Raw genomic sequence first — 25457 nt, 5'->3', positions numbered from 1 at the left:
ATATGGAACCGAGCATAGTGAAGAAGACCCTACAAATTCAGGTGGGTGGTGGTTTCCCTCACCTAGAATGTTTTTTTAAAACAGTTCAAATTGGGTATTTTACAGCACAATGTATGTGGAAAAAGTGGGTGAAAAGCAATATAATGTATACAATTTACAATCGGTTTTGGAGGTTAAAACAATAAAACACCTAGTTTATGCCAAATTACTAACAGCACACAGTAACATTTTACAGTGCATTTTGATGATGCCTTTGCCAATACTACATGCCTGTATTCTGCCAGTTAAGAAATGTTCATACTGGCTGCTCCCATCACAGTATCCCCAAATATGAACACTCACTTTAACTTAGCTCGTAATGTCAGCAATAATGCTATACCACTTTCAGAAAACATGTCCTTGCTGCGACTATGCACATTAGAGCAGCTTCCCCGCTTAAGAACAATCATGTTGGTTTTGCCCATAAAGCAGTAGAAAATGCCATGCCACTGTAAGAAAACACGTCCATATTGGTTGCACCAAGGAAGGCCAGTATGGCCACATAAGAGCACTTATGTTGGCTTGGATGATAATGCTACTAATAATACCACACTGACGAGACAGCAAGAACGCATATGCATGCTGGAAGGGCAGTTGCATTACATTAAAAAATACAATTTGGCTTTGCCAATAATGCTATACCAGTTTAAGAAAACATGTTCATTCTAGCATGCCCTACTCACCCCACCCCCTCTCCAGACTGGCTCATCCGATCATGGCGAACCAATTAATTAATCCAAGCCCAACTCCCTCGCTGTATTCAAACCCATCCATTCTTACTTGAATTCACTGCACTCACACCCTATTCACCCCACACACATGTATTATTCTCCTCACAGGCCGCATGCACACAGACACAGGCAAAAACAGGTTTAAAAAATACCTTTCCCTGTCCCATGGGCACAGTGGTGAACTTCTCCTCCCTTGCTGCAGGAGGCGCAGCGCACATGTTTGATAACCTCTTTCTGAAAGAGGCTGCCAAGTAATGCTCACCTCTCAATCAGCTCTGCTCTAGTAGTCATTGCAATGCATGCACTCCAATGATTATTATTATTTTTTTTACTTGTTTTTATTTGTTGTACAAACACACAAACAACCACAGTACAAAGAGAGGTTTCCCTATATCGTTCCAGTTGTACCATAACATGTCTATTCATCTAAGACGTGGTGTAGCCTCCGCAAATTCCATGTGGTGTTACGCCCTGGAACATACCCAGTTTGATCCATGTGGACCAATCCTCCTATCACCTTCTTGAGCCTGTTCACCAATACTGCCGTCAAGATTTTGCAGCCCTGATTTACCATTGAGAGGGGTCTAAATGACCAACAGCTCTGTGGGGGTTTGCCTGGTTTAAAAATAGGCACTATGATAGCTTCCCGCAAGCTATCTGGCAGCACTCCCAGTTCATACTCTTCTGCAAAGACTTCCAACAGTCTGGCAGCCAACATCTCTGCATAGACCTTATAGAATTCCCCGGGGAGCCCTTCAGGCCCGGGGTCTTGGCACTCGGGGGTTCTCTCTTATCACTACCATTATTTCCTCCAACTACAATGGTGCATCAAGCATATCTGCCTGCTCCACCGCCAACCTTGGCAATTCTATTTGGGTCAGTGCTATATTCCTGTCTCTCCCAAATTGCAGGGATCTATAGAATCGCAAAAATACCTTGTTGATCCTGCATTGGGTCCTAATTATATCTCCATTATCATCAGCAATGGCACTGATCAGGTCTCTTGATTCCTCATGCCTGAATAACCATGCAAGTAATCTCCCCGGCTTATCCCCGTCTGCATGCAGCCTTTGGGTATATTTAGCAAAGTCAAATCTTCCTAGCCTTTCCCATTCCCCTATGCACTTTTGCCTCAGTTTCAGCAGCTTCCCTGACTCGCTTGGCGGCGCCTCCTCCTTGCCTTCCACTTCTGCTATCTCATTCTCTGTCTTCTAGAGCTTGCATTATTTCTTTCCTGAGGCCTCTCATTTGACCTATTACCGCCCCTCTGATGACCAACTTGAATGCATCCCAGAGCGTTCTTGTTTTTGCTACACTACCTGTATTGGTTTCAAAATATTCTTCTATCTGTTTTCGCAAGTAGTCATTAAAGACCTCTTCTTTTAGGGCTACAGACCGTATCCGCCATGTAGGTATCAGGGGTCTCATGGTGGCACCCTTCTATACTGTTATCAATGGGGCATGAACGGATAGGACCCTGGCCCTGTATTCTATATTCACAAACTCTCCCAGAGTTTCCATTGCCGTGAAGATGTAATCTATCCTCGTGTGTACATCGTGAGGGGATGAGAAATGAGAATAACCTCACCATGTGTGTCCCGCCAAATGTCTACCAGTCTCAGGTCCCACAGCAGGGAGCCCAACACTTTAGCCGGCGGCACAGGCTTCTTGGATTTCATGTCTGACCTATATAGGCTGGGGTTAAGGGTGCAATTGAAGTCCCCGCCCCCAAACCCATGCAGAATCCCTGTATGTTGAATATAACGACATCAAAAACATAGTGGTGTCATGATTTGGGGCATATGTGTTTATGAAACAGACTTCCCTGTTTTCCCATAGTGTATTCACCACGACCAGTCTGCCCTCATCATCTTTCTTGAACTCCAGAAGCTGGAAGGGAGCAGCTGAAGCAATCCAGATGAGTACTCCTCTGGCCTATGCAGAATAAGGCAAACCATACAACTTGCCTCACCATTTCCTGGCTATTGTGGCTTGTCTGTATGTCGTTGGATGCTTTTCCTACAACATTGCCACCTGTATGCCCTTCCTGACCAAGTATGTGAGCACACGCAGTCTTTTCCCATAGTTAAGGCCTCCTACGTTCCAGGTGATTATGACAACGCCACTGTTCCTAGACAAGAGTGTTTATCCCTGGGCCCACTATTTCCCATTACCCCACCAAACTGCCTACCGAAATGCTTCAATCGCGTGCATACATTCTTCCTCCTCTTGTTCCCTGATGTCCATGGTTTAATCCATCTGATAAGACTGCAGCTCCCCCGCCTCCTGCTTGTTGCCCACCCCCTGCCCCAACACCCTGCAACTGTGTGCACCACAGTACAATATGCCACACCGCCAGACTCCAACCCAAACGCTGGTCTCCTGCTGAGGCCTTGTCACTTCTCTCATTCCCACCTACCTCCTCCCGGGTGTTGTGCAGCAGCCGGATGCCTTAAAACTGACATAATGACGTTCTCTTTATACCTGTACATTTGTGCGCTTCCCCCTCCACTCCCATCCCTACAAACCAGAACCTTGTTAACTGTAAAACTTCCTAAAAAACTTCAAACAGCCCAACAGCGTATTGCTCGCTCAGGCTCAGCTGCTTCACCCGTACCCTCCTCCCCTTCCCCGGGTAGTGCACAGCAACTTGATGCATTATAACTGGCATCTTAAGTTACCACAGAGGGATGTGGCCCACCCTCGGTGATCGTGGATGCGCCACCTGCTCTCAGACTCTGCGTCTCTGTACTGTGTGTCTCGCCGTCTTTTCATTATCGCCCGCCTTTTCCTTCTAGGTCACCAGTGTCTATACAAGTACCGAAGAGCCATCTTTATGCATACTGCTTCATTGACACCTTATGCCATGTTGTTGTTTCTGCTCAGTATTGAGGCAATCCCTGCACATCCATCCAGGAGTGCGCATTCAATGCATTCTCGAAGAAATGTGACCACCTGTTATGTAAAACCTTCAATTTTGCCAGGTAAATCAACATGTACCGTAGTTTTGCTCTCCTTAAACGTACCTTGGTCTGTTCAAACATTGCTCTGTGTCGTTACACCAAGGCTGTGTAATCGGGGTATATCGCCAACTTGGAGAAACCCCTTGTGATGGTTCCCCCTTCTCTCGAGAAGGCCAAAATCCTCTATCATTATAGTTCATGATTTTGCCCATCACCAGTATCGGGGGGAGGAGGGGCATGCACCTGGAGGTGGTTTTTTCGCCAAGGATTTTAGTGCTTTTTCGATGGTGAATCCCTGTGTTAGCATGCCTAGGTCCACCTCCTGTGACAGCATATTTTCGACGTATGTCGTGGCGTCTCTACCTTCTTCACCTTCTGGGAGCCCTAGTATTCTAATGTTATTCCTGCCCTCCCTTCTGCAGCTTTGGCTCGGTGTTCCATTGGGTGCCAGCAATGTTAGACGTGTTATCCCGTACTTGTTGTTCCACTAACCATTGCACGTGTGGCGTAGTAGTCCGACATCCACGATGACTATATCAATTTTATGTTCCAGTGGGGCATTCAGTGCTGCGATTGCCGCCAGGACGAGTCCTTCTTCCTGTAGACCCACCTGCGGTGGCGGCGGTCCCACCGCCAAGTGGTCCTGTGATGCTGTTTTGTTCCCTTCCTTACGGCATAGGCCTCCATCACCATCTGTTTGGCTTTACCCTTCCGGCTCTTGACCGCCATTTAAATTTAGTGTTCTTGTCAAAATGATGCAAAAGTGCTGCGATTCAATTAGTTCTAGCTTCGACAGTTGTATTCTGCTATTGGGGGGGGGTGCTTCTAGGCGCAGCAGACACATCTCTGAGTGGTTTCAACCCACCGTCTCCTCCGGTCGATGTTTTGCAGCCTTTCTGTTCATTATACTCTGCGCCTTGCTGCCACTTGAGTATGCTGCAGTAGACAGCACACCCGCAGCTAGGGTGTCTGTTGGCTACTCCTGACTCCTCCAGCGCCCACTACTTAGTGGTGAGGCAGGGTCTTGTTCCACCTCCTGTCAGGCCCTCACCTGTTTGGGTGCCCCCCTGCCCGCTGAACGGTTTACTGGACTTGGCTCCTACTCAGGCTTGTGTCTTTGTCCATTGGGTGTTCGTCCCTCCCCTAAGGGCTCCCCTTTGCAGTGTTACCAGCACCCTCCTTTATGGTCGCTTTAGTGCGCCGCTTCCCCTGCTGGATCTCGGCCATTGTGTAGTCTGCATTCTGCCAATAGGCTTGAGGGTGCTTGGTGTGTCTAGGGTCCGTTTGGGTTCTGCTTCAATTGGCACTTCTTCCTCAATCTGCAGCGTTTCACTCAGGTGTCATGTCCTTTTTGCATATAGCAGGTCTTATCGGTTGGGCTTGTGCCTCTGCGTTAATGCAATCAGCTGGAACTTTTACTATTTGCACTAGTATTCACATATGGCCCGTGCTTACAACTGCGTCTAAGTGGGCCTCACTGTGTGTGGTGCACTTCTGCTGAGCTGTGCGTCTCTTTCCCGGCGTCCCACACTTGCTGGGTAGGGTGCCAGGCGGGGTGCACAGAGATGTCTGTGAATCAATGGATACTGCGCATCTTTCCTGTGCACCCGTAGGCAGCAGCGTTTGATCCGCTTGTGCTCCAGCAGTCTTATTGGCACAATGCGCTTACCGTGGTGTGTGCACCCGCCCTGCTCTGTTCCAGCGTCTCCCCACTCGTTTGGGATGGGGCCTCTACAGCTCCTCTGCTCTGTCCTTGTTCTTGCACGCTCAGCCCTGCCAGTCACACGTCCCACAGCGTCTCACTGCAACAGTCGAATGTCTTTTGCCGTTCGCCTCGGGAAGGCCTCCTCCTGCTCTCACCACCAGAGACCAGGTTCTTCAACCGGCACAGATTAAGGCTCTGGCCGCCATTTTGGGTAACTCCTGCATGTACTTTCGGCATCTCGTTCTTCGCGATTTCGCAGCTTCTCCACACCAGCTTTTCAACCAATGGTCCTGAACATCATAACGTCTTCTTCCTGCAAAAACTATCAGAACCTGGCATATATAACAATCTTCTCAAGGATTGAGCAGGAGATCTGCTGTTTTGCTGCCTTTCTACATGGCAGCTGCCCACGCCCCCATGCACTCCAATGATTATTACTTCCATTACAAAGTGGGAGGCAGGGGAAAGGGGCGGTCCAGTGGTGGAAGAGAGGTTCAAGGGAGGCAACCAACTACTTGCCCTCCTTCGCCCTGGAACTGCTACTGCCTCTTCTCTCTTCCCCTTTGTATCCCTAATACAGGAAATAGTATTTTTTGTAGTGTGTATATTCCAGTGTTCTCACAATATTATTATTGTGAAGAGGTTATGATATAAGGGTGAGTGAATAAATGAAGTGAGGGTTTGAGGAATAGTTTCTCAATGTTTTGTTGGCCGTAAGCCACCTGTGGCTAATCTGGAGACTACATATCTTCTTCCCTATGGGGTAAAACCCCTCCTCCCCCCTTTGAGGCTAAGGGGGTAAGCCCCCTCAACACAACCCTCCCTAAGGGTTTGGGAAAGCAGGATCTCACTGGGACGACTCCCATTTAGGGGACAAGGACTCCCATTCCCATGGGGAAATTGCTATACCTAAAGTATTATCAACCTTAATGGGAGTAAGAAACACTGACATTACCTCTGTGTGTTTGGCTCAAGGTAGTGCTGAACTTTCAACAGGCTTGACAGTTTGTGATAAATAATCTGCCCCTTTCGAATCTTGGAGCGAAAATAAAAGGGCCAACAATACTTCAATGGAGGAGGAGAAACTAAATGCTGAGAGAGGCGGCTCCGCACAGACCAGCAGAGCTGGCTAAAGTGCAGAAGAAAGTGGAAGCCCGAGAGAGACGCCACCCACCCAGGAAAGCAGCACGTGGTGCCTGAGAGGCAGAGGCCGTGCAAAGTGAACCGAACCTGGAGGAAACCACATAAAGGACATGGTAGGCACAGAGACTGCAAACAGACGAGTCCAGGAACGAAGGGATGACTGGGTCCTGCGCTCTCAACCAGAGAGCCAACTAGTGAGAGGACACTGAGATGGGCGAAATGTGGAAACCGCGAGTATCCAGTGCGGAAGAGCAGTAAACCGTGGAGAACGCTTGTGCCACCGATGAGATGGACCCTTACTAGCACAAGTCCTACAACACAGCAGCTACAAAGGTTGCCCAGGTCGGAGGGAGGAGAGGACAGAACGAGTGGGGGAGAGTTTAGGTCTGCCCTAACCCCATCCAAGTGTGAAAGCGTCCAAAGAAGAGAGAACAAGATAAGAAAAAGGGTTGTGGGAGCTTGAGAAACCCAAGCAGTACAAACCTCCAGAAGGGACACAGGGACCCATGGAAGCTAAGAAAGCCAGACAAAGAGAGGTCACAGGTATCCCAGAGAGTTAACTGAGACATTGGCACAGAGGAACCCAAATGAGCCACATGGTCCCAATAAGCAAAGTGAAGAGCAGATACCAGGGGAGCTCAGAGTCACCCAACAGTTGGTTAAAGTGGGGAGACATCAACTAAGGTGGTGGAGAGGAATCAGGGAAATATCCCTCCAACTAAGAAATGTGGTCATTTCATTTTTCAGGAACTTGACACTTTTTGTTCGCACTTTGGGAAACATTTGAGGAAACTTCACAGACTGTCAAGAACAGTTTCTTTGAGGGGAACTGTTATTTACTGATAATTATTGGATCCAGAACCAGGAAAGATTCCTGGGATGCCTGCGAGATTGTGGTGGGAAACCCAGCACGCAGGGTACTCAACCTATTTTCTTTTATATTTTCTAAGTGGTAGGGCCAGTTTAGTGAATAGGTCTGGACTGCGGGCCAATTTTATTTTAGTTTTGTTAGGAAGGGAACTCCCTTTTAGTAATAGGTAGGGTCAGCGAGAATTTTTTTTTTATTTAAATAAAACTATATTTAAACCATGTCCTGTGGTCCAAGTCCTTCTGGCGTGCCACACACCCCAGATTTTTTTTGATTATTTCTGCATTTACCACTCAAACAGATCTTGGAAAAAAAACAGTATGCATTATTAAATGCATGGTCTTTTACCACAATCAGCTAGGTTGCACAACAGGCAAAGCTGCATTAAAGACAAACAGGGGATTTCTTTTTAAAAGAAGCACACATTTAAAGGAGTTAGGTGGTTTAAATACATACCCCAGGTAGAAATGTGAAGAAATTGTATTTCTGATTGTTGATAACATTGCAGGGATAACGCTGGTCTCTTTTCTCTGGGTGACCAAGCCACACAGTGCGAGGCTTGAGATCCCGTCGGCCACAGCATCCCAGACACGCACAGCATCTGCAAAGAGAACCCATTATTAATTCATATTTACAGAAAGAAAAAACACTCAGTATCATGAGAATTAGTTACAGTTCAATTTACAGTAATTATTAAACTTCACCAATTGTTTAGATTCATACATACTTCAAAGAAAAATAATACATAAAAGCAGAAGGGCATAGAGGAAAATGAGAAGAGGAGACAGGTGACCAACTAGTGCCAAGGGCAACCCAGGTTTCTACTCCATTTTGCCCAGACCTTTGATTAGGCGAGGGGTACAAACACATGGAGATGTGTATTCTTTAGCACAGTAGGTTGTTCAATTGTTCTCTAAGATGATGTAATGAAGGGTAAGATGCATCTATACTGTGCCAAAAAACGACTGTAGTAGTTTTAGAGGGCCTAGGCTTGTTTACAGATTGGTGTACTGTGGCCCCGCAAGAGTCAGAACCTTAGTCTGCTGGAAGAAAGAAAAGGAGTGAGGGTAAGGGAGGAATGGGAAAGTGGGAAGAGGATGCTACAAAATCAAGGGAGAAGTACAGTAGGGGAATGTGTGTGTGCGTCAGTCCTGTTAGATGGACCATGGTTCTGCAAAGGGAGTAGGCTAAGTGCTGTGATGACTGGATAACATTTCCATGGCAGATTTGAAGAATTGCAAATTAGTACGCAATGTAATGTTGGCTCAATGCTGTATAAGCATTAGGTAGCTTGGCAACCAATATATACAGTATGCAATCCTTGCAACATATTTTAAAATTGCTGTAAACTGACATGTAAATTAAGCAGTGATCAACCATAATCAAACAAAAGCTATTGCAAATGAGGCGGTCTGAAAATATACTTTATAGTCTGCATTAGAGGACACTGGGCTGGAAAAACACCAACTAAAGGCAAATATTAGGCTATTCATCTTAGCATAAATCCAGGTGGGCGAGTTTCACTATACTACCCATGTAGAAATATTGAATAGTAAAAAGATGAGAAGAATGAACTCGAAAAGTGCCTGAATCTGCCTGATCAACTCTCGGAAAGTATAAAAGTTGCCTCTTGATAAAATCGTTCACCGTGTTCACAGTCAAGATAGAGTGCCCATCAGTCAAACCTTAGAAACAAGCCAGTGACCTTCTAGAAGACTCCAGCCAATGATGCTCAATCAAAATCAGTGAAATTTACCAAAGCCTTCCTGTCCTTAATCTGAAGAGTGAAGCTTCACTATTTTAGTCATAGCTGGTTGATAATAGTAGTTGAGTAGTAAAATCCTAAGAGTCCTTTGCACCACTGGTGTCATCCTTCCACGTTGCATACCTAGTTGTTGTGCCGCAGGCTCTTCTGCAGTACGTTACCCTTCCCTCATGAAGAGCTGCCAGGGCAGCTATGCCCCTACACCAAAACCTCTATTTGAGGACCTGCACACAATTACAAGTGGACAAACAGTCACTTTATACATACGGGAGTGTTCGCTTTGTTAAAGATTACCTTGTTAGCTCCTAGGCTCAAGGAAATATGTATAGCCTTATAGACTGAGGGAGTGGTCGTTATTGTGTGATAATGACTCGCCATAAGTTGGGGACGGGCCGTCATTCCAAGGGATAATATCCCCTCCGGAGATCTACAAGGCTATTTGCACATGTTCTTAGCAGCAATACATGTTTGGGAGTTTTTGTGGTGTAGTTAAAATGGTTCTTTAAGAGTGAGTAAAGTTAATGTTTTTGTAGTATTTAAATAACATGGTTGTCTTTATAAGTTGCAACTTGGTTAAGCTGGAACACATTTACATGAGCATACATTAGGTATCATGTAAAAGTAAAAGGTTTCTCCATAACAAAGCGAAAGCATTTTCTAATATGTTCTCTTTCATGTGTTCAATAGTATGTTGCAGCAAAGAAAAGGTCCTCCTAAAGAGTAATTGTTGTTTCCGTATCTGCTTCTGCAGACAGAATGTTTAGAATGCAGTCAATACCAGTAGTTATTGACAGCACTCTAAACATTCTGATTGGCTAAGAGGAGGTCAGAAATGATTTCCATAGGCTAATACCGCTTATCATTTCCCTTCAGGTCTACTCTCAGTTATGGAAGGGTAATCAAAGAAATTATATATTTTTCACTTTATTCCCAGTATGACTTGAGATTACGTCAACTGCAGTACTGCGTTAAGAGTGTAGTTTCATAGCACTTATCCCAGCATGTGTATTTGTTTTGCCCCTGGATATCTATCGGTTTTCAGGTATTTCATTTGCCAACGTCACTGAAACTACAGAAAAAACTATTGATCACCACCCTTTTCTTAAACGTGGAGTGACTCCATTCCTGTGTTTTTTCAGGTAGTACGAGAAAGTAAGCCTATTGTGAGCCCATTAGAACTGTGCAGCTGGTGGCGAATGAGAAGTCCTAATTAAAGCATTATTTTTCTTCGGGGGGAAAACATTTCAAATAACTTCATATATCCTGTAACTCTTTGTATTCACTAATCATACATTCAGTTACAAAAACCACATCGTTTGTATAAACTGGAAAACACTACTTTTTTGAGGGGGAAAATATGAAAACAAATTAAACCAATTTTTAAACACTTGAAAAACACTGCCATAATCAGAAAGAAATAAACACTTAGTGGCAGTCTTGCAGTCTGCCAGTGAAGTCTTTTCTCCCTATCTACACCTGCAATTCCATTGGAGGCGTGTTTCCAGTCACCCCTACAAAATCTCATTTACTCCACGGAGCGGACGCGGAGTGGCAGTGAGTGGCGGTCTTGCAGTCATCCCAGGCAAGACTGCAAAGATGGCCACCCCACTGACTCCCCTCTTTCCACTAGAAGACGACTCAGGACGTCGTTTGTGGAGCTCTCGTGCTTGTACAGAGAACTCAATTGAAACTATAGAATCAAGTCAAGCTTCTCTACAAGTACTTAAAATCTCGACGCATATGCCTTATATGAAAGTAGTGTGAGCTTGATGAGCAACGTACCAACACAAACATTGTCCACAGACTTCACTCTTAACCTCTGACAAGGATCCCCCTTTGGGCCAAAGACCTACCTTCGACGATCTCTGTGTCCCCAGTGGCGAAGTCCATGCCTCCTTTGCGGCCCCCCGCGAGGCCTCTCGCTGGCCTTGCCTTACCTGGAGCTCTGCCATCGTCGTCGAGTTCTCCGGGCCTGCGAGCTGGCGGGCTGCACGGGCGGGCGGGCAGCCCCGGCCGGATGTTGCTAGGTCGGGACCCACCCTGGAGGGAGGGACCCCCGATCCACAGACAGGGGGCCCCGCGGACCAGAGCAGGCCTTAGCTGCTTTGGACCTGCGAATCCTCCAGTTCAGAAGTCGCTGGGAGACGTGTACATCGTGTCATCTGATGAACACGGAAGTCTTCAAGACTTTGATCGACCCATTAACGGTAAAAGCACTGATCCATGATAGTTCTGCAATCAGCAACCCCATTGAAGCGATGGGCTGTTGTTCAAATAGCGATAACGCTTCAACAGCAGCACTGCATCAGGAAAAGGAACCCTTTGCAAAATCAAAAAAAAAAAGACCACGAAAAGTGGGAGTCTCGCCTGATGAAATCGATGAAATTGAGACTCCCGTGCAAAACAAAGAAAAAGCAACTAAACCATCCAAACGACATCCAAAGGCTGCCTTTAAAGCTGAGAAAAAACAACAAACCTGCCTGTGCAGGATAAAACATTATAAGAAAAAGGACAAAGAAACCTCAACCCCCACTTAAATTACTATCAGACTTTTTCTGCAAGCATTCCAAAGCGATCCAAGAGAAGTGCCAAGAACTAACGGATGCTGAAATCCTTGAAGTTGTTCACGATAGTACTTCACCACGTAAGCAGCGTAAGTTGGTCCCTGTAATTTGAAAATCCATTCTACCGGCACCTAAAGGTTGCGATTACCTTACCCAAAAAATAAACAAGGATAAATGGCACTTTTCAGGAAAAACAACGTCTGCTTTTGAACCCTCAAAGAGTGCCTCTCCAAACCTAGAGACAGACCAGGATAACACCTGCATCTCCATACATACCTCAACACCTTCGAAGGCAATAAAAGAAACAGGAACTCGAAAAACCTCACGAAGAGCTCCAACTGGAAACATTGAATAGCATAAAAACTGCTACAGGAATGGAGCAGCAAGACCATAATTCTATGAGAGATGAAAATGACAGTGACAAGACCACCAATAGTCTGAAAAGCCCCAACTTAGACATCCTTGACAAAAAACTCCTGTAACCTGGTAACCATACCATCACAAAGAGAATTGCCATTAAACCGAGAAATTAACGATATTCCTGTTGAGTCAGGTGACAGTGCTAATCAGACGGAGAACCAAGCAAATTCAGCCACAGAAATGATAAATAAGACCAAGAAAGGAAATATGGGAAACCCCCCTGAGACAAATCACGCCCAGCAAATGAAAAATAGACTCCAGTTTGAGAAATCTCTAGATACTTTCTATACAAACTTGGATAATTACAACCCTCTTCGGAGATACTCCCTAGACCAACCAAACAGAACGCCGCCTTAAGCAGGTATACCAACTCTGCGACGATCCTCTCCAGCAAAAATCAGATTATCATCACAAAGCACAACTGTAACCAAAGAAACACAACCAAAAAAAAACAGACATGTGTACACTGATGTTGGCAAGAACGATTGCCTTAACACCTTTTACCAAATTGTATGAATCTATCGGGGATGCACTCAAAGACCATATATCAATTCAAGCAGCTATGCTAACTAAACTGACCTTCCTTGAAGGCTAGATCATGGCCCTAGAGTGAAAGTCTAAACCCCCACACCCAGCTCCAGAACAACCCTTACCTCGAACCCTGACTCATCAAGAAGCCATATTGATGCAGAGTCAACAATGCCAAACAACCTCTAAGACGGAAGGCACACAAACCTTCCCACTTATTGACTTAACATCAATAGTGTCACCACCAAACACAAAGCCTGTGATTGGCAAAGAAATTAATGGAGCGAAATTAAAACTCAGCGACAAACCAACTCTAGAGTCGATTTTCCATCAAGCGGGGACAGCAAAAGTCAAAAAGCTATCCACACCACTTCTCAAAGCTACAGTGATACAAGCAAACCCAAAATTAATCACAAAAGAAACTCAAAAATCCTCAACCGAAGAAATTGAGATAATTAACAAATCCTCCAGGGGGGTTAAAGCCTTCTTTGAAGATGAAGAACTGATTAATATTACGCAACACCTAACCACTTCTGCCTCACGCTCCGATCTGGAGTTCCAAGAAACTCCAGAATTGCCAAAAAAGACTGTTCATCCTCAGCAACCTAATAATGATGTCCCTGAGCCTCCAGATTCACCATTTCTTACTCTTGAGGACCGTAGACGTTGTGTGCTCATGAAAGATATCTCCTACACTAAACCTCAAGTCAACCATCTTACTTCAGCTTCAAAACCGACAAAGAACGATAGAAATCATGATATAGGAAAGTGGCACAAGTCAAGATACCAACTGAAGGCCTTCGACGACGATAGGTTCCACAGGTCTACTAGGGACTATAGATCTGCGGAGCGAGTGAGAAGGTCCCCAAAGCGAGAGCAAGACAAGGGTTCTTCATGGGTTTCGTACAAATCAAAGACAGACAGGTATCATAAGCCACAAAGTAAGACACAAACCCGATGGATACTCAAGCTTCAACAGATTCCTGGTAACCATGATGATGTTGTTCTAAACAGAAGGGCAGTAATTGAATTATTTCACCACATTGCGGAATTACGCTCTGTGAAATCGTCAGACCTCCAAATTGTCGACCCCAGCAATGAGCACTCAAGGCTATCTCACACCTATATATAACTTCATCGACTATAAATAACCACCTAAGAGCGGCGACTGAAGATCTCCAAATTATGGGCTATGACTTAACGGAATCTTCTAGAAAAATCAAGGACAGTAGAAACTTAGAAGGCAAAATGAACTGTTAAACTCAGCAAAAAAACAAAACGCCCTAAACAATCTGCGGCGACATACTGCAGAACACCTGAGAAAACAAGTACTAAATTGACGGTTAATGAGACCTACTCCACCAACCACTGCAAAAAAACGACGGTGGTGAGACCAAAAACAGCGGACCATCCCTCTAACATTGTCGAACAAACCATTCCAAAAGCCAACCAAAATAAAAATGGAGCATAAGATACTCCCCCGAATCAAACGTCCCAATCCCAGGACCAATATCTAAAGGAAACTTTAAAAATCTCAAGAAATGTCCGAACCGACATTTGTTCTGCAATGATAAAACCACAAGCGAGTACCTCACTACAGACCATGTGGTCTTGGTCTCCCAAAAGCCTTGAAGATTCAACAACAGAAATAGCCACTCAAAGACAAAGAATAAAACTCTGCGAGCGACCTTCAAATGTCATCCAGGCAGGACGCAATAAAGATGTGCTCATGGAATACTCAGGGTTTCCTTCACCTTACAACCCCGGGCACTACAAACCTGTGCGATTACGACTTCATAGGCCTCCAGGAGACATGGCTAAGTCAATGTCCTATCCTTGATGGCTATGAGATCAACATAGCCCCAGCCAAAAAAGGCACCACAGGACGACCTACACCAGGGATACTTGACTCAGTCTTCAGTGGTCCCAATAGACCGCCTACCTGGCAAAGAACCAACTCGAAAATCAACGATCGATTATATTTTTGTGACACGATCCCTACTACCGCAAATAACATCTTTTGACGTGGTGAGGACCCCTGCAAGTGATCACAACCTACTACTAGCGACCTGGCCCTCAACTCCTCCAAGTCATCTATCAATGTCTTCCAACCTCGAGTTACATAGTCAAGGTACAAGACTAAGAATGACCAAAAAGGCCATCAGCTCCTTAAACGGAGACCTATAAAGGCTTAAAAAAGGGTGAAAATCACACTATGGTGGACTACATACCGCTATTAAGCATTTACAAAGTTCTGCAAGGCAACAAAAAACAACCGAAACAACTTCGAAGGCATGTATATGACAAACTTGTCGCTGAAAAAAAGAGACATCTAAGAAGAATCAAAAGACAGGCACAAAAACTTGAACTTCAGATTGCCAAACCCATTGTTTGGGAAGCTCAGAGAATCTATAAAGCATGGCTGAGAGCCCATCGGGGTGCACTATACCAGCAAGATGCCAAGAACATTCTTGAAGCTATAAATGGTAACCATGCCAGAGATTTCTGGGCCCTTTTACATTCAATATCTGCAGGAGCCCCTCCTTCCCAACAAAACGGAATAGGGGAATCGACTTGGGAGAGTTATTTTAACACTCTCTTCCAATCCCCGCAAAAAACCCAGGAAGACATGAGTAGTTTTGACACCCCGTGGATATGGTTGGACAATAAAGAGAACATCTTGGACTTGATAAGAAAACTAAAACCATCACGGGCTCCAGGGCCAGACGGTATAACAAACCTTGATCTGAAGACCCATCCCGAAGCCTGGTCATCTCTCCTAAGTGTGATCTTCAGACGCTGTGCTGACGCCAAATCCATCCCTCCATCATGGAATTCTGCGAATATAGTACCTATCTATAAAAAAGAAAACAGGACAGATCCTGTAAACTACCGCCCAATCGCCCTGCTAGACCCTATAGGCAAAGTTTTTGGATCACTCAACTCCAACATTTCACAGCATGGGCCAATAAAGCCCCCTGGCAAGACCCTCTACAAACAGGGTTTAAAAAGAACATGGGTACGAACGCAAACATACTCATCTTAAGCTCCTTGAAAAGTAAGACCTTAGAAAGAAGCCCCAGAATATTAATCGCCTTTATCGACCTCACTCAGGCGTTCGATCGTGTCGATCGTTCCAGATTGTGGCAGAAACTTACTTCTTGGAAATGTCCACATGAGATCTTAGATCCAATTAAAGCCCTATATTCAAACACGACCATGCAAGTTTGTTTGAACCAACAAGGGTCTCTTTCAGGAAAGATTAGTACGGCCAGAGGTGTTAAACAGGGCTGCCCTTTGACTCCGGCCCGGTTTTAGACATATATAGGTGATTACCAGGAATCAGAAAAGGCGGTAAGATCATTTCCACCTGAGTCGGGAGGAGAACAGATCAGTCGCCTGCTGTACGCGGACGACTTGATCCTTTTAGACCACACCCCAATAGGGTAACAACAGCAACTAAATAGCCTACAGCACTACATGGCGGAAAATAATCTGGAGATCAATCAAGAAAAAACAAAAATGATGGTAATCGAAAAATCTACCAAGAAAAACGAAAAGATATCTCTTCATCTGGGATCAGTCACAGTGGAAAGAGTCAATCATTTTAAGTACCTAAGAGTCACCCTGGACAGTTTGGCTAAAGAAAATGCCATGCAGGAGGTACTTTACGAGAAAACAAAAAAACTGGCAGCTCAGGGGAAAGCCATCGATATCAAATTTGGACGCTTCTCGACAATCACGGTTAGAGACTTTTACAAAAAGAAGGTTATACCATCCTTAACCTATGGCTCGGATGCCATGCTCAATCTTCCGCCAGAGCTCTGGGCTAAACTGGAAGCAATTTTTTGGCAAACAATCTTAGGTCTACCGAAATCAACTTCAGTCGCAGTGATTAGACGTGAACTTAGCCTCTCATCATTGAAAACAACAGTAGACCTAAATAGCCTCATGCTATACAGGAAATGTATCTTGAAAGATACTCCATTCGGCTACCATCTGATAAATCAAGAACTTCAGCTCGGATCCTGCAAAACATTATCTAAATGGAAAGCAGACAACATGGACCTTCTGTACTCAGTGGAAAGTTGCGAAGAAGAGCTTGCAAACAATCCAGTAAAAGTGACAAAAAAGATCAGAGAACTTGACTGGATTAAAACCTTAGAAAAGGCAAGTGCTAACAAAATCACTACCCATCTTCCTCAGTTCTACAAGAAATTGGATGTTCCACAATCCTACCTTAACTTATTTCCAAGCAGGTCTGCACGTAACCTCTTCCTAAAAACGCATCTGAATTTACTGGAAACAAATCAAATATTAGCAATCGGAGGCTTAGCTACGACAAATTGTTGCCGTCTCTGTAAAACAGCAACAAAGGAAACCATTCGCCATCTTCTCTTGACCTGTTCGGCGACTCGAGATTTGTTGCATATACTTGAAAGATACCATCTCAAACTACACTATCCAGTACGAGGAGAACTGCTGGAATAAGCTAATCGGAGGAGATAGACCGGCATGGTTACTGGCAACAGTGAACATTATGCAGCTGTGATGTTTCCGGCACAAAACCTGAACTTGCAAAACGCATCACTGAACCAACTTTAGTTCTTAAGACTTTTTTCTTCTCTGTGTGATGTCTCCGTTCTTTTTTAAAACAAATGAAATTTTAAGCGCAAGTTTGACTTCTTCCATCCATTTGTTAAGAAATCCGATAGGATTAAATACAATTAAAAAAAAAATACACTTAAAGTTTACTAATTATGTTGCATGATTGTTTTAATAATTATAGGCATGGTTTTCATACTTTCAGTGTCATGCTGTTTGTGGTCTTTAAGGAATTGCAGATTAGTTAGAGTAGTAGCTACTATGCACCTATTGACTTTTTAAATAAAACATCCACACTCTCTTTGCATTTAGTGGTATATGAATGATGCAGGCTGGGAAACTAATATACGGAAGGAGGTTATTGCATCGTTCCAGTGAGTCCATATGTCAGGAGCAGGGATGCAGTCCACACCATGCATCAGGCTCGTGGAGGTGCTGCACTGCTGTGTGTCAGTGTCAAGCTGAACAGTGCATGAGCAAAGACGTAGCTGAAGACCAGAATGAGGTATGCAACGCAGATGCGACTATTCCGGAATGGGGTTTGGGGGCAGGGTTGTCCCAACCATAGTGGGTTGCTCAGATTGTTCAGATCCACTCAGACTCTCTCCCTTTAGCCAGACTGTGTCCTGCTCTCCCAAGCTTTATATTATCTGCTATGAATGGCTCTGTTACACTATTCAGACGCCACAGAGTGCCAGCATCAACAGCTTTCTCATGCGGATGGAATCTGAATGGATGAGCCTGGAAAGAGGGGAGAAGATAGATACGACCTCTGAGAAAGAACGGACCTGTGAATTTAAATAGAGTCTAGGCTCAGCTAGGACTAAGGATTAATCTCCACGCTGATTCAGTAAATGATTCCATATTGTACTATGAAGTAGGACTTTAAAGACAGAGGTCCAAGTGTGACTCTCATGACGCCCACTCAACTTGTAGCCGAAAGCAGAGAAATGAGAGATGCACATCACTCCTGGGCCCGTCATTACCATCGTTGATGTATCGCAGATGTGAGAAACGTTACTCGCTCAGGCAACCATTCAAACAGTACGCCGACTGACGGTATGAAGGAGAAAGAGTTGTCATCAATCGAAAAAGTCGACTGACTAGAATTTTGAAAGCCGATGACACTACTATCGACATCACGACGTAGTCACTGAAGTGAATGGGGAAGCCGATAGCCTGGTGGTAGATGCATTTAGACATGAAGCATATAGGCATCCATGCATGAAGCTACATGACCACTTTTAGTTTATTTCCGATAGACAAGAAACAAATGCTTATGACTCATGGTAGTTAGAGGCCTGATACACTTACACAAGTAAATCTTAAGCTACGCGGAAACAGCAAGACTCCAAGAATACGTACAATCAGCTTTCACATCCTTAACTGCGACTAACATGGAGGCCCATAAGAACAAATATGTAAGCCATAGGTGCACTGAAGTGAATGGGGAAGCCGATAGCCTGGTTCCACAGAAGGAAGGCAGACAGAGCTTCCAGCACAAACACAGTGCATATTCTCTCCAAGGACAAGCAGAGACAGAATGTTTCCAGTTGTCCAAGGCGAAAAGACCCCAGCAAGAAATACAGCTTAAAATCCTCATAATTACAAGCAGGAGAGCTCCATTTCATGGCCCACACACACACACGTGACCTGGAAGACTAGGATAACACCTGTTAATTCGAGGCAGATGGAGGAAAGGTGTTCCCATCAAACCAGTGGTCGAAAGATACAACTGCTACACAGGATCCAAGCTGAATGCACACACTCAGGGCTTAGGCAATCATAGATGGTAATATGATGAGAATATACAGCACCTTTGTGATCATTCCCATTGCATTGAGTAATTCCACTCAGCCCGGTAGCTGTCCAAGGTCCCAAGACTGTGAAGACACGTTCTGTCCAATCCTTAGCTACCTTTCACATTAAGGCACACTATGTTACAGTGGCCAATAATTTCCCTATTAACCTACAACTTTGTATTTGTTACATTTAGAGGTGGTCACAGGAGGAGCCACCAGATATGCCAATTTAATAACCAAACTAACCCTATGTATTATATATATAGTTTTCCTAAACAGACCAATCCCCATCCCTGATAGGTTTTGGGGGAGACACCTTGTTTTTGTGACGTCACTTATGGTTAAAGCAGGCCCAAGTACCCTCTTGCTGGTAATCGGGGGTAGCTGCTAAGAGTGCCCTCGCTGCTCCGTTACAAATTTAAACAGACTCTTAGTGTGCGTTTTAGTATGGATTGATAAAATCTAAGGGTAGCCCTGCAACATTGCAATGGGAGGAAGGAGTAGGAGCTGGACATCTTCAAACAAGATGGTTGGAAGGACTAAATCAAGTAACAGATGTGAAAAGGCTAACAACATATGATGAACATAACTGTTTTAATACGGACATCAGGAATGTAATGAAAAAAAGTCAAAGTGATAATCCTAAATTCCACTGCAATTTGGATTAAGCAAGAGTTGGATGATCCTACTGCAAACGAGAAAAATAGACAGCCCAGGTTGGGAAGGGTACACAAGGCTGGAGTATGCATAGTAATTCCAAGAAGAGCTCAGCCTACATAGAATCCTCCATCAGATGCAATTATAACCTTATTCAAGTAGTTTCCAGCAGGCCCGACTCCCAGGAGATCGGTCTTAGGCTTTGCTCCCTTCAAATCCCACCCGCATTTAACACTTCTTGTAGTTCTACCCGGCTCTCAAGTCTATAGAAGGGTATGTGCACTTATACTCTTTTGTGCATGGATTTAACACATGCAGGCTGACAATGACACTGTGTGATTCTGGTTGACTTAAAAGCAGTGGTTGCTTGTCCATAATGGACAAGGTGGGGCTGACTTGCCACTGAATATGGTGTAGAAACAGAGGGCTGAGCCTGCAAAAGCTGAACATCTGAATTGCCTTCACACCATGCATTTCCCCAATACACATTTTATTTTCTCCCAGGCCTTCCACTGCCCATTGGGCAAGCAGGCTGGGGAGCTGTGTGGCCCAAAGTGTATAGGGGCACTCCTGAACCTCCCTACACATTAGCAGGGCTTGGGGAAGCAGTTTCTGGCACTGTGGCTATTCCAAACCAGGCAGTGCCTCTCCCCCTGCTTCCTGGCATGGTATGTGGGAGCCAGAGGGCTGGAAGAGCTGTGTCGAGTATGGCGCTGGAGTAGGCAAGAATAAATGCATGTTTGATGTAGGAATGTATGTATGCAATGGTGTATATGCAAGTATGTATGTGGTGTATGTAAAGGATTGTGTCTGTGTAAGCGAGTGAATTGAGAGTGCAGTATGAATGTTCTAAATGTGTGCATATTCGAATGAGAGTGAAGCGTTTATGTGTGTGGGTCTGTGAGAGTATGCATGTATAGGGAGTCTTCAGGGGGCAGGCAGTCATGCCAGTATGGACATTTGCTTACAGTGATTACTTATTTTACTGTCATCATGGGCAAAGCCAACGTGATAAGTGCTCTTATATGGGATCTACCTGTTTTGACAGACTTTCTTTTGAAAGTCTCAACTTTTGGTCAGCCTGAATTCAGACAGTTTTGTGTGTTTTTGATATGGGGTCCCATTCATGCCCCCTTCCTATCCCATGCCCTCCCCCACCCCATACTTACATATAATTGGTTGAGTCGGCCAAAGGTTCGGGCCCAAAAGAATATCTTTAAACACAGGGTACTCTTACATCAGGAGTAAATGTTTCATGTTGCAAGCAACTAGCCAGCCATATAAAATGTCTCTTGCCACCTCAATTCTACACATCCACACAGCACACTATTTCCTACTCACCAAGAATCATCTCACTGGCAATAGCCAGTGGGGTCCACAAATATGTACTTACATGGAATACTGGCCTTCATAGGAGCAGCCAGGATGCACGTTTTCATAGTCGCATGGCATCTTTACTGACATTATTGGCAAAGCCAACATAATGAGTGTCTTCTAGGGCTATACTGGCCTACATTGATGTGGCCGTTGAGGACTTGTTTTTTTACAGTGGCATTACATTTTATTTCTAGCATTATGGGCAAAGTCCAATGGAAATGGTTCCTATGTGGACATCTATGGATAAAACCAGCATGATTTTTTTTTCCCCAATGGCAAAATACTGGCATAGATTGCTGGCAAAGTCATGATTCTGTGCCTGGCACCTATTGAATTTTTTCATCTGTTCCACTACAAAACCAACTGTAAACTGCTGTTTTTTTACCCATTTTTCCCAGAAAGTGTGCTGCAAAGTGCAATATTTTAAACCATCACTTAAAAATATTTTCAGAGGTGAAAATCCCTCTTCCACCCAAAGCTCCCTTGGCTGGTTTGGAATCGCTAGATATGCCCAGTTGCTCTGGCATTTCATGTGAAATGTTTATAATATGATATGATTTAAGTCACTTATCACACGACTGTACACAAGTGTTTCTAGGTGTGACAAGACAAGGAGGGGGAAACAGAAGGAGGACAAACAAAGATCTTACTAGGCATTCTGTCATTCAGATCGCCCAAGTCTGGGGAAGACGGAAGGGGAGGAGTGCCAAGGAGGCATGGGGGGGTGAGGGGTAAGGAGAAGTGCAGGTGACTCAAGTGCTGCCAGAGGGTGGCTCTTATGTGCAAATAGAAGGGACTGTGGGGTTACAGATACAGACCCTTAAGTGCTGAGGGAGCCCAGATGCAGTGCAAGGTCAACTGGACATGCAGGAGCCTGGGCACGAGTTCAAGGGTAGCCAGATGACCAGTGTGCGGAGCTATCAGGGACATTAGTAGCGGAGAGGAAGAGAGAAAGGGTAAGCAAAAAGGAAGGTCTTGAATTGCTTCCGGAACCGGAGGTGCTTCTGCTCAAGTTTGAGAGAGTGAGGGAGGCTGTTCCAGAGGGAGGCCCCAGCCGAGAAAGGAGCTTCCCCCGCCCCCATTCTCTGCTTGGAAAAGCACCTGACCCTCAGAGAATTGGGGGTGGATGAGCAGATGAGTTGTAAAGGTTGAAAAGTAGAGACAGGCAGATTTAGAAAGAGGATGTTGTAATAGTCCAGCCTGGGCTCTAGAGACACTGAAGAGCTACAGCTCAACGTGTGACTTTTTAGAGATGTCGGAGATGTGAGGAGAGGGTGGAGTCGAAGATGACTAAGGTTCTTAGCCTCCCAGGAAGGAGCAGGAAGAGAGCCCAGGGTGGGCAGCCAGAGAGAGAGAGGAAAGGAGGGAGCAGGTGTCCTGATGAGGAGGATCTCGGTCTTACTGGCATTAAGGCAGAGATCATTGGCAGCACACCATTCCTGAATTGTGGCCAGACAGTCTGGTATGAGAGAAGGAGCAGAGGTGGCTGAGGGGAGCCTGAAAGAGAGCTGGGTGTCATGCGCTTAACACATTAGAACAGAATGTAGCGATGCAGAGGGCCAGAGGTGGCAGGTAGTGGTTGAATAGACAGGGAGAAAGGTTAGACCCCTGGGGAACACCACAAGTACAGAGAGAGATAGAAGAGAGGAACTACCCCAGTTGGACCTGGGAGGGTCAGTCAGTGAGAAAGGAGGTCAACCAGCAGACGGCCTGACCAGTGATACCCAGGTTGTCTCAGAGGCAATTGAGCAGGATGGTATGGTTGACCCTGTCAAAAGCAGAGGATAGATGGAGGAGAATGAAGACAGAAGGAAGATTAGGGTCAAGATTAGAGAGCAAGTCTTCATGGGTGTTCAGGAGAGCAGTTTGTGTGCTTCTGGCAGTTCTGAAGCCAGACTGGTGGTTGTGGAGACAACCAACAGATTCATTATGCAGATTAAGCTGGGAGACGGGCAGAAGTGATGGAGATCGGGCGATAGTTAGCCGGAGAGGAAGGACCGACCGAGGGCTTCCTAAGAAGGGGGTGCACAATGGAGTGCTTAAGGGAGAGGGGAAAGTTCCAGTGGCAAAGGAGTGATTGCAGAAATCAGCCGAGGCTGGAGCCAGGGTGTCGATGTGGTGGTTCTTGATGGTTCTGGATGAGCATGGGAGAACCTGCTTTGACGAGACTTTCATAGATCAGACTTGTCAAGAAACATTGTCAGCAGTGAACAGGGGAAAGGAGCACAAAGGAGGAGGGGAAGTGGCTGAAGACGGGCCAGAGGTGGCAGAGGAGGAGGTAGAGGCAGAGAGTGGACAGGATGTCCTGAGTTTTAGTGGTGAAATGAGAAGCCAGGGCCGTGCAGAGGGAACAGGAGAGGTAGAAACTGCAGCAGGATTGGTCAGCTCTTTGCAGATTTTGAAATGTTCTGCCAAGTTGTTACATGCCGCAGAGACACAGGCTTGGATGTAGGCTCTCTTCTTAGAAAGGACAGAGTCTGTACTGCGTTTGGAGCAGTCGGCAGGCCAGTTTGTCAGAGGGTGCACCTGATGCCCTCCACTTGAGTATAAGGGTGGTAAGGTTGGAATTGTACCAAGGGTTGCACTTGGAAGTGGGCTTCAAGCGGATCCTCCAATAAAAAACAATCACCTACTGCCACAGCTTAAAAGCCTGACCCCCCCCACCTTCCCCATTCACCTTCTGCCAAAAACATTCTAACCATTTTTTTTATAAAAAGAAATATGATGAATGTTTACACTTGCTTCCTCTGGAAGCCACTCGAAGGAAAGCGGCAATTACAAAATATCCACATATTTGACTAAATGAACTAAAATGCATTTTTCAGTTCATTTTTCTGGGGGTTCATTTTGGAGAAAATGTATGTTAACTTCCACCTGTTCCACTGTAATCCTGCCTGGGTTTTTGAAATTATGTCTGAAGGGTTTACCTGCTTAGGTACAGCCCAATTCACCTTTCATACTGCTGCTAGTGAAGCACTCAAGTCTGCTTTGGAGGTGATTAATTTGAGTTTGACAGGTTTTAAAGCAATTCGACTGGCTTTTTATCAATGAGTACATTCCCTTGCTACCCTCCGCTAAAATATGTGGGCATAACAAACAGGGCTTGGTTTAGGTCATTCCACATTATCTCAGATTTTATGGCATGTCATATTTTGGGCAGCGGAAAACTAACATGCAACACAGAAGATGCCCCAAATAATTAATTAGAACCCGGTGTCAGGGGAGCCAACCAGGTTGCTTGGATCGCGGGCTGAATCTCACGATCTCAGCCCACATTCCGAGCAGCTTATTGGCGGCTTCCACCACCCGCCATCTTCCCCCCACCCTTCCCTCCTTTCCCCTCCGGTTTTCCAATCTTTTGCCACCCCCTGCGAAACTTCCCACCACTGTTCAGTGTTCTCGCCAGCCACCATATGGAGCCCCGTCTTCCAGCTCCACGGTGGCCATCTTGGGTAAGTATTTTGTATGAGGCGACCCATTCATTCAAACAAAATACACTCCCGGGTTTTCGAATATATATCACACAATGTAAACCTGCAAAAGCACACTCTACAATCCTTCCACAACACCATTGCCATCTGCATAAAGCTCACAGCAGGCCTCAAGAACTACCAGATAGTGGGCCATGGCCTTGCTCTCGGGGGTGCCAAAGACCAAAAGTCACCCTCATTTCAGAGTGCCTGCAGTTTCTGCCAGGTCTCTGGCCTATAGAATCCAGCTGTTCATGGCCATGGAAGCAATTCAAAGTATGTCCTCTACTACTCATGTGGCCATCACTTAATTACACCTAGGTAGCTAAATGTGCCAGACAGCTCCTGCATACAGGTCTTAAAATGGACAGCCTGACTAGAGTGTTGTCCTTAATGTGAATGTCTCCTTTGACATAGCTAGCCTGCCATGCAATAATTTACAAACTTACCTTTAATTTAATTCTCTCATTTTGCACTCCAGTGGCCAGTGTACAAATAGAATATATACATAAGGGCAACGGTTGTTCCGTATTCTACACACTGTTCTGTCTTCTACACCCAGGGTCAATCTGGTATGGATCTGGGTGGTGGACATTTATTTCATCAATCTCTCATTTTGTTTCCCTAGGCAGACATTGCGCACACAACCAATTAATGGCTCTCCAACACCCATCAATGGGCTCAGCATTACCAGAACCCCCTTCTTGCCATCAGCAGGAAGGGATTCAATATGATTATCTTGTAAGTAGCATCCACACCTCCCAGGAACACTTGATCATATCTCAAGGCCCTTACACATTCACGAGATGACTAGGTAATA

General features: G+C 45.2%; 1 protein-coding gene across 1 annotated transcript in view; it reads right to left on the bottom strand.

Annotated features, from left to right (window-relative positions):
* Positions 1-25457, bottom strand: part of ATP9A (ATPase phospholipid transporting 9A (putative)) — a 1385006-nt gene that overhangs the window by 1173124 nt on the left and 186425 nt on the right. Inside the window, exon 2 of the mRNA XM_069651153.1 lies at positions 7906-8050. Within this exon, the coding sequence (XP_069507254.1) occupies positions 7906-8050 (145 nt within the window). The remainder of the gene's footprint in view (positions 1-7905; positions 8051-25457) is intronic.

Source organism: Ambystoma mexicanum, chromosome 3p (genome assembly GCF_040938575.1).
Source record: "Ambystoma mexicanum isolate Mex_15411 chromosome 3p, UKY_AmexF1_1, whole genome shotgun sequence".
In the NCBI taxonomy this organism is placed as follows: domain Eukaryota; kingdom Metazoa; phylum Chordata; class Amphibia; order Caudata; family Ambystomatidae; genus Ambystoma; species Ambystoma mexicanum.
The sequence above is the reverse complement of the archived record's forward strand: the minus strand, read 5'-3'. Positions and strand labels throughout refer to the sequence as shown.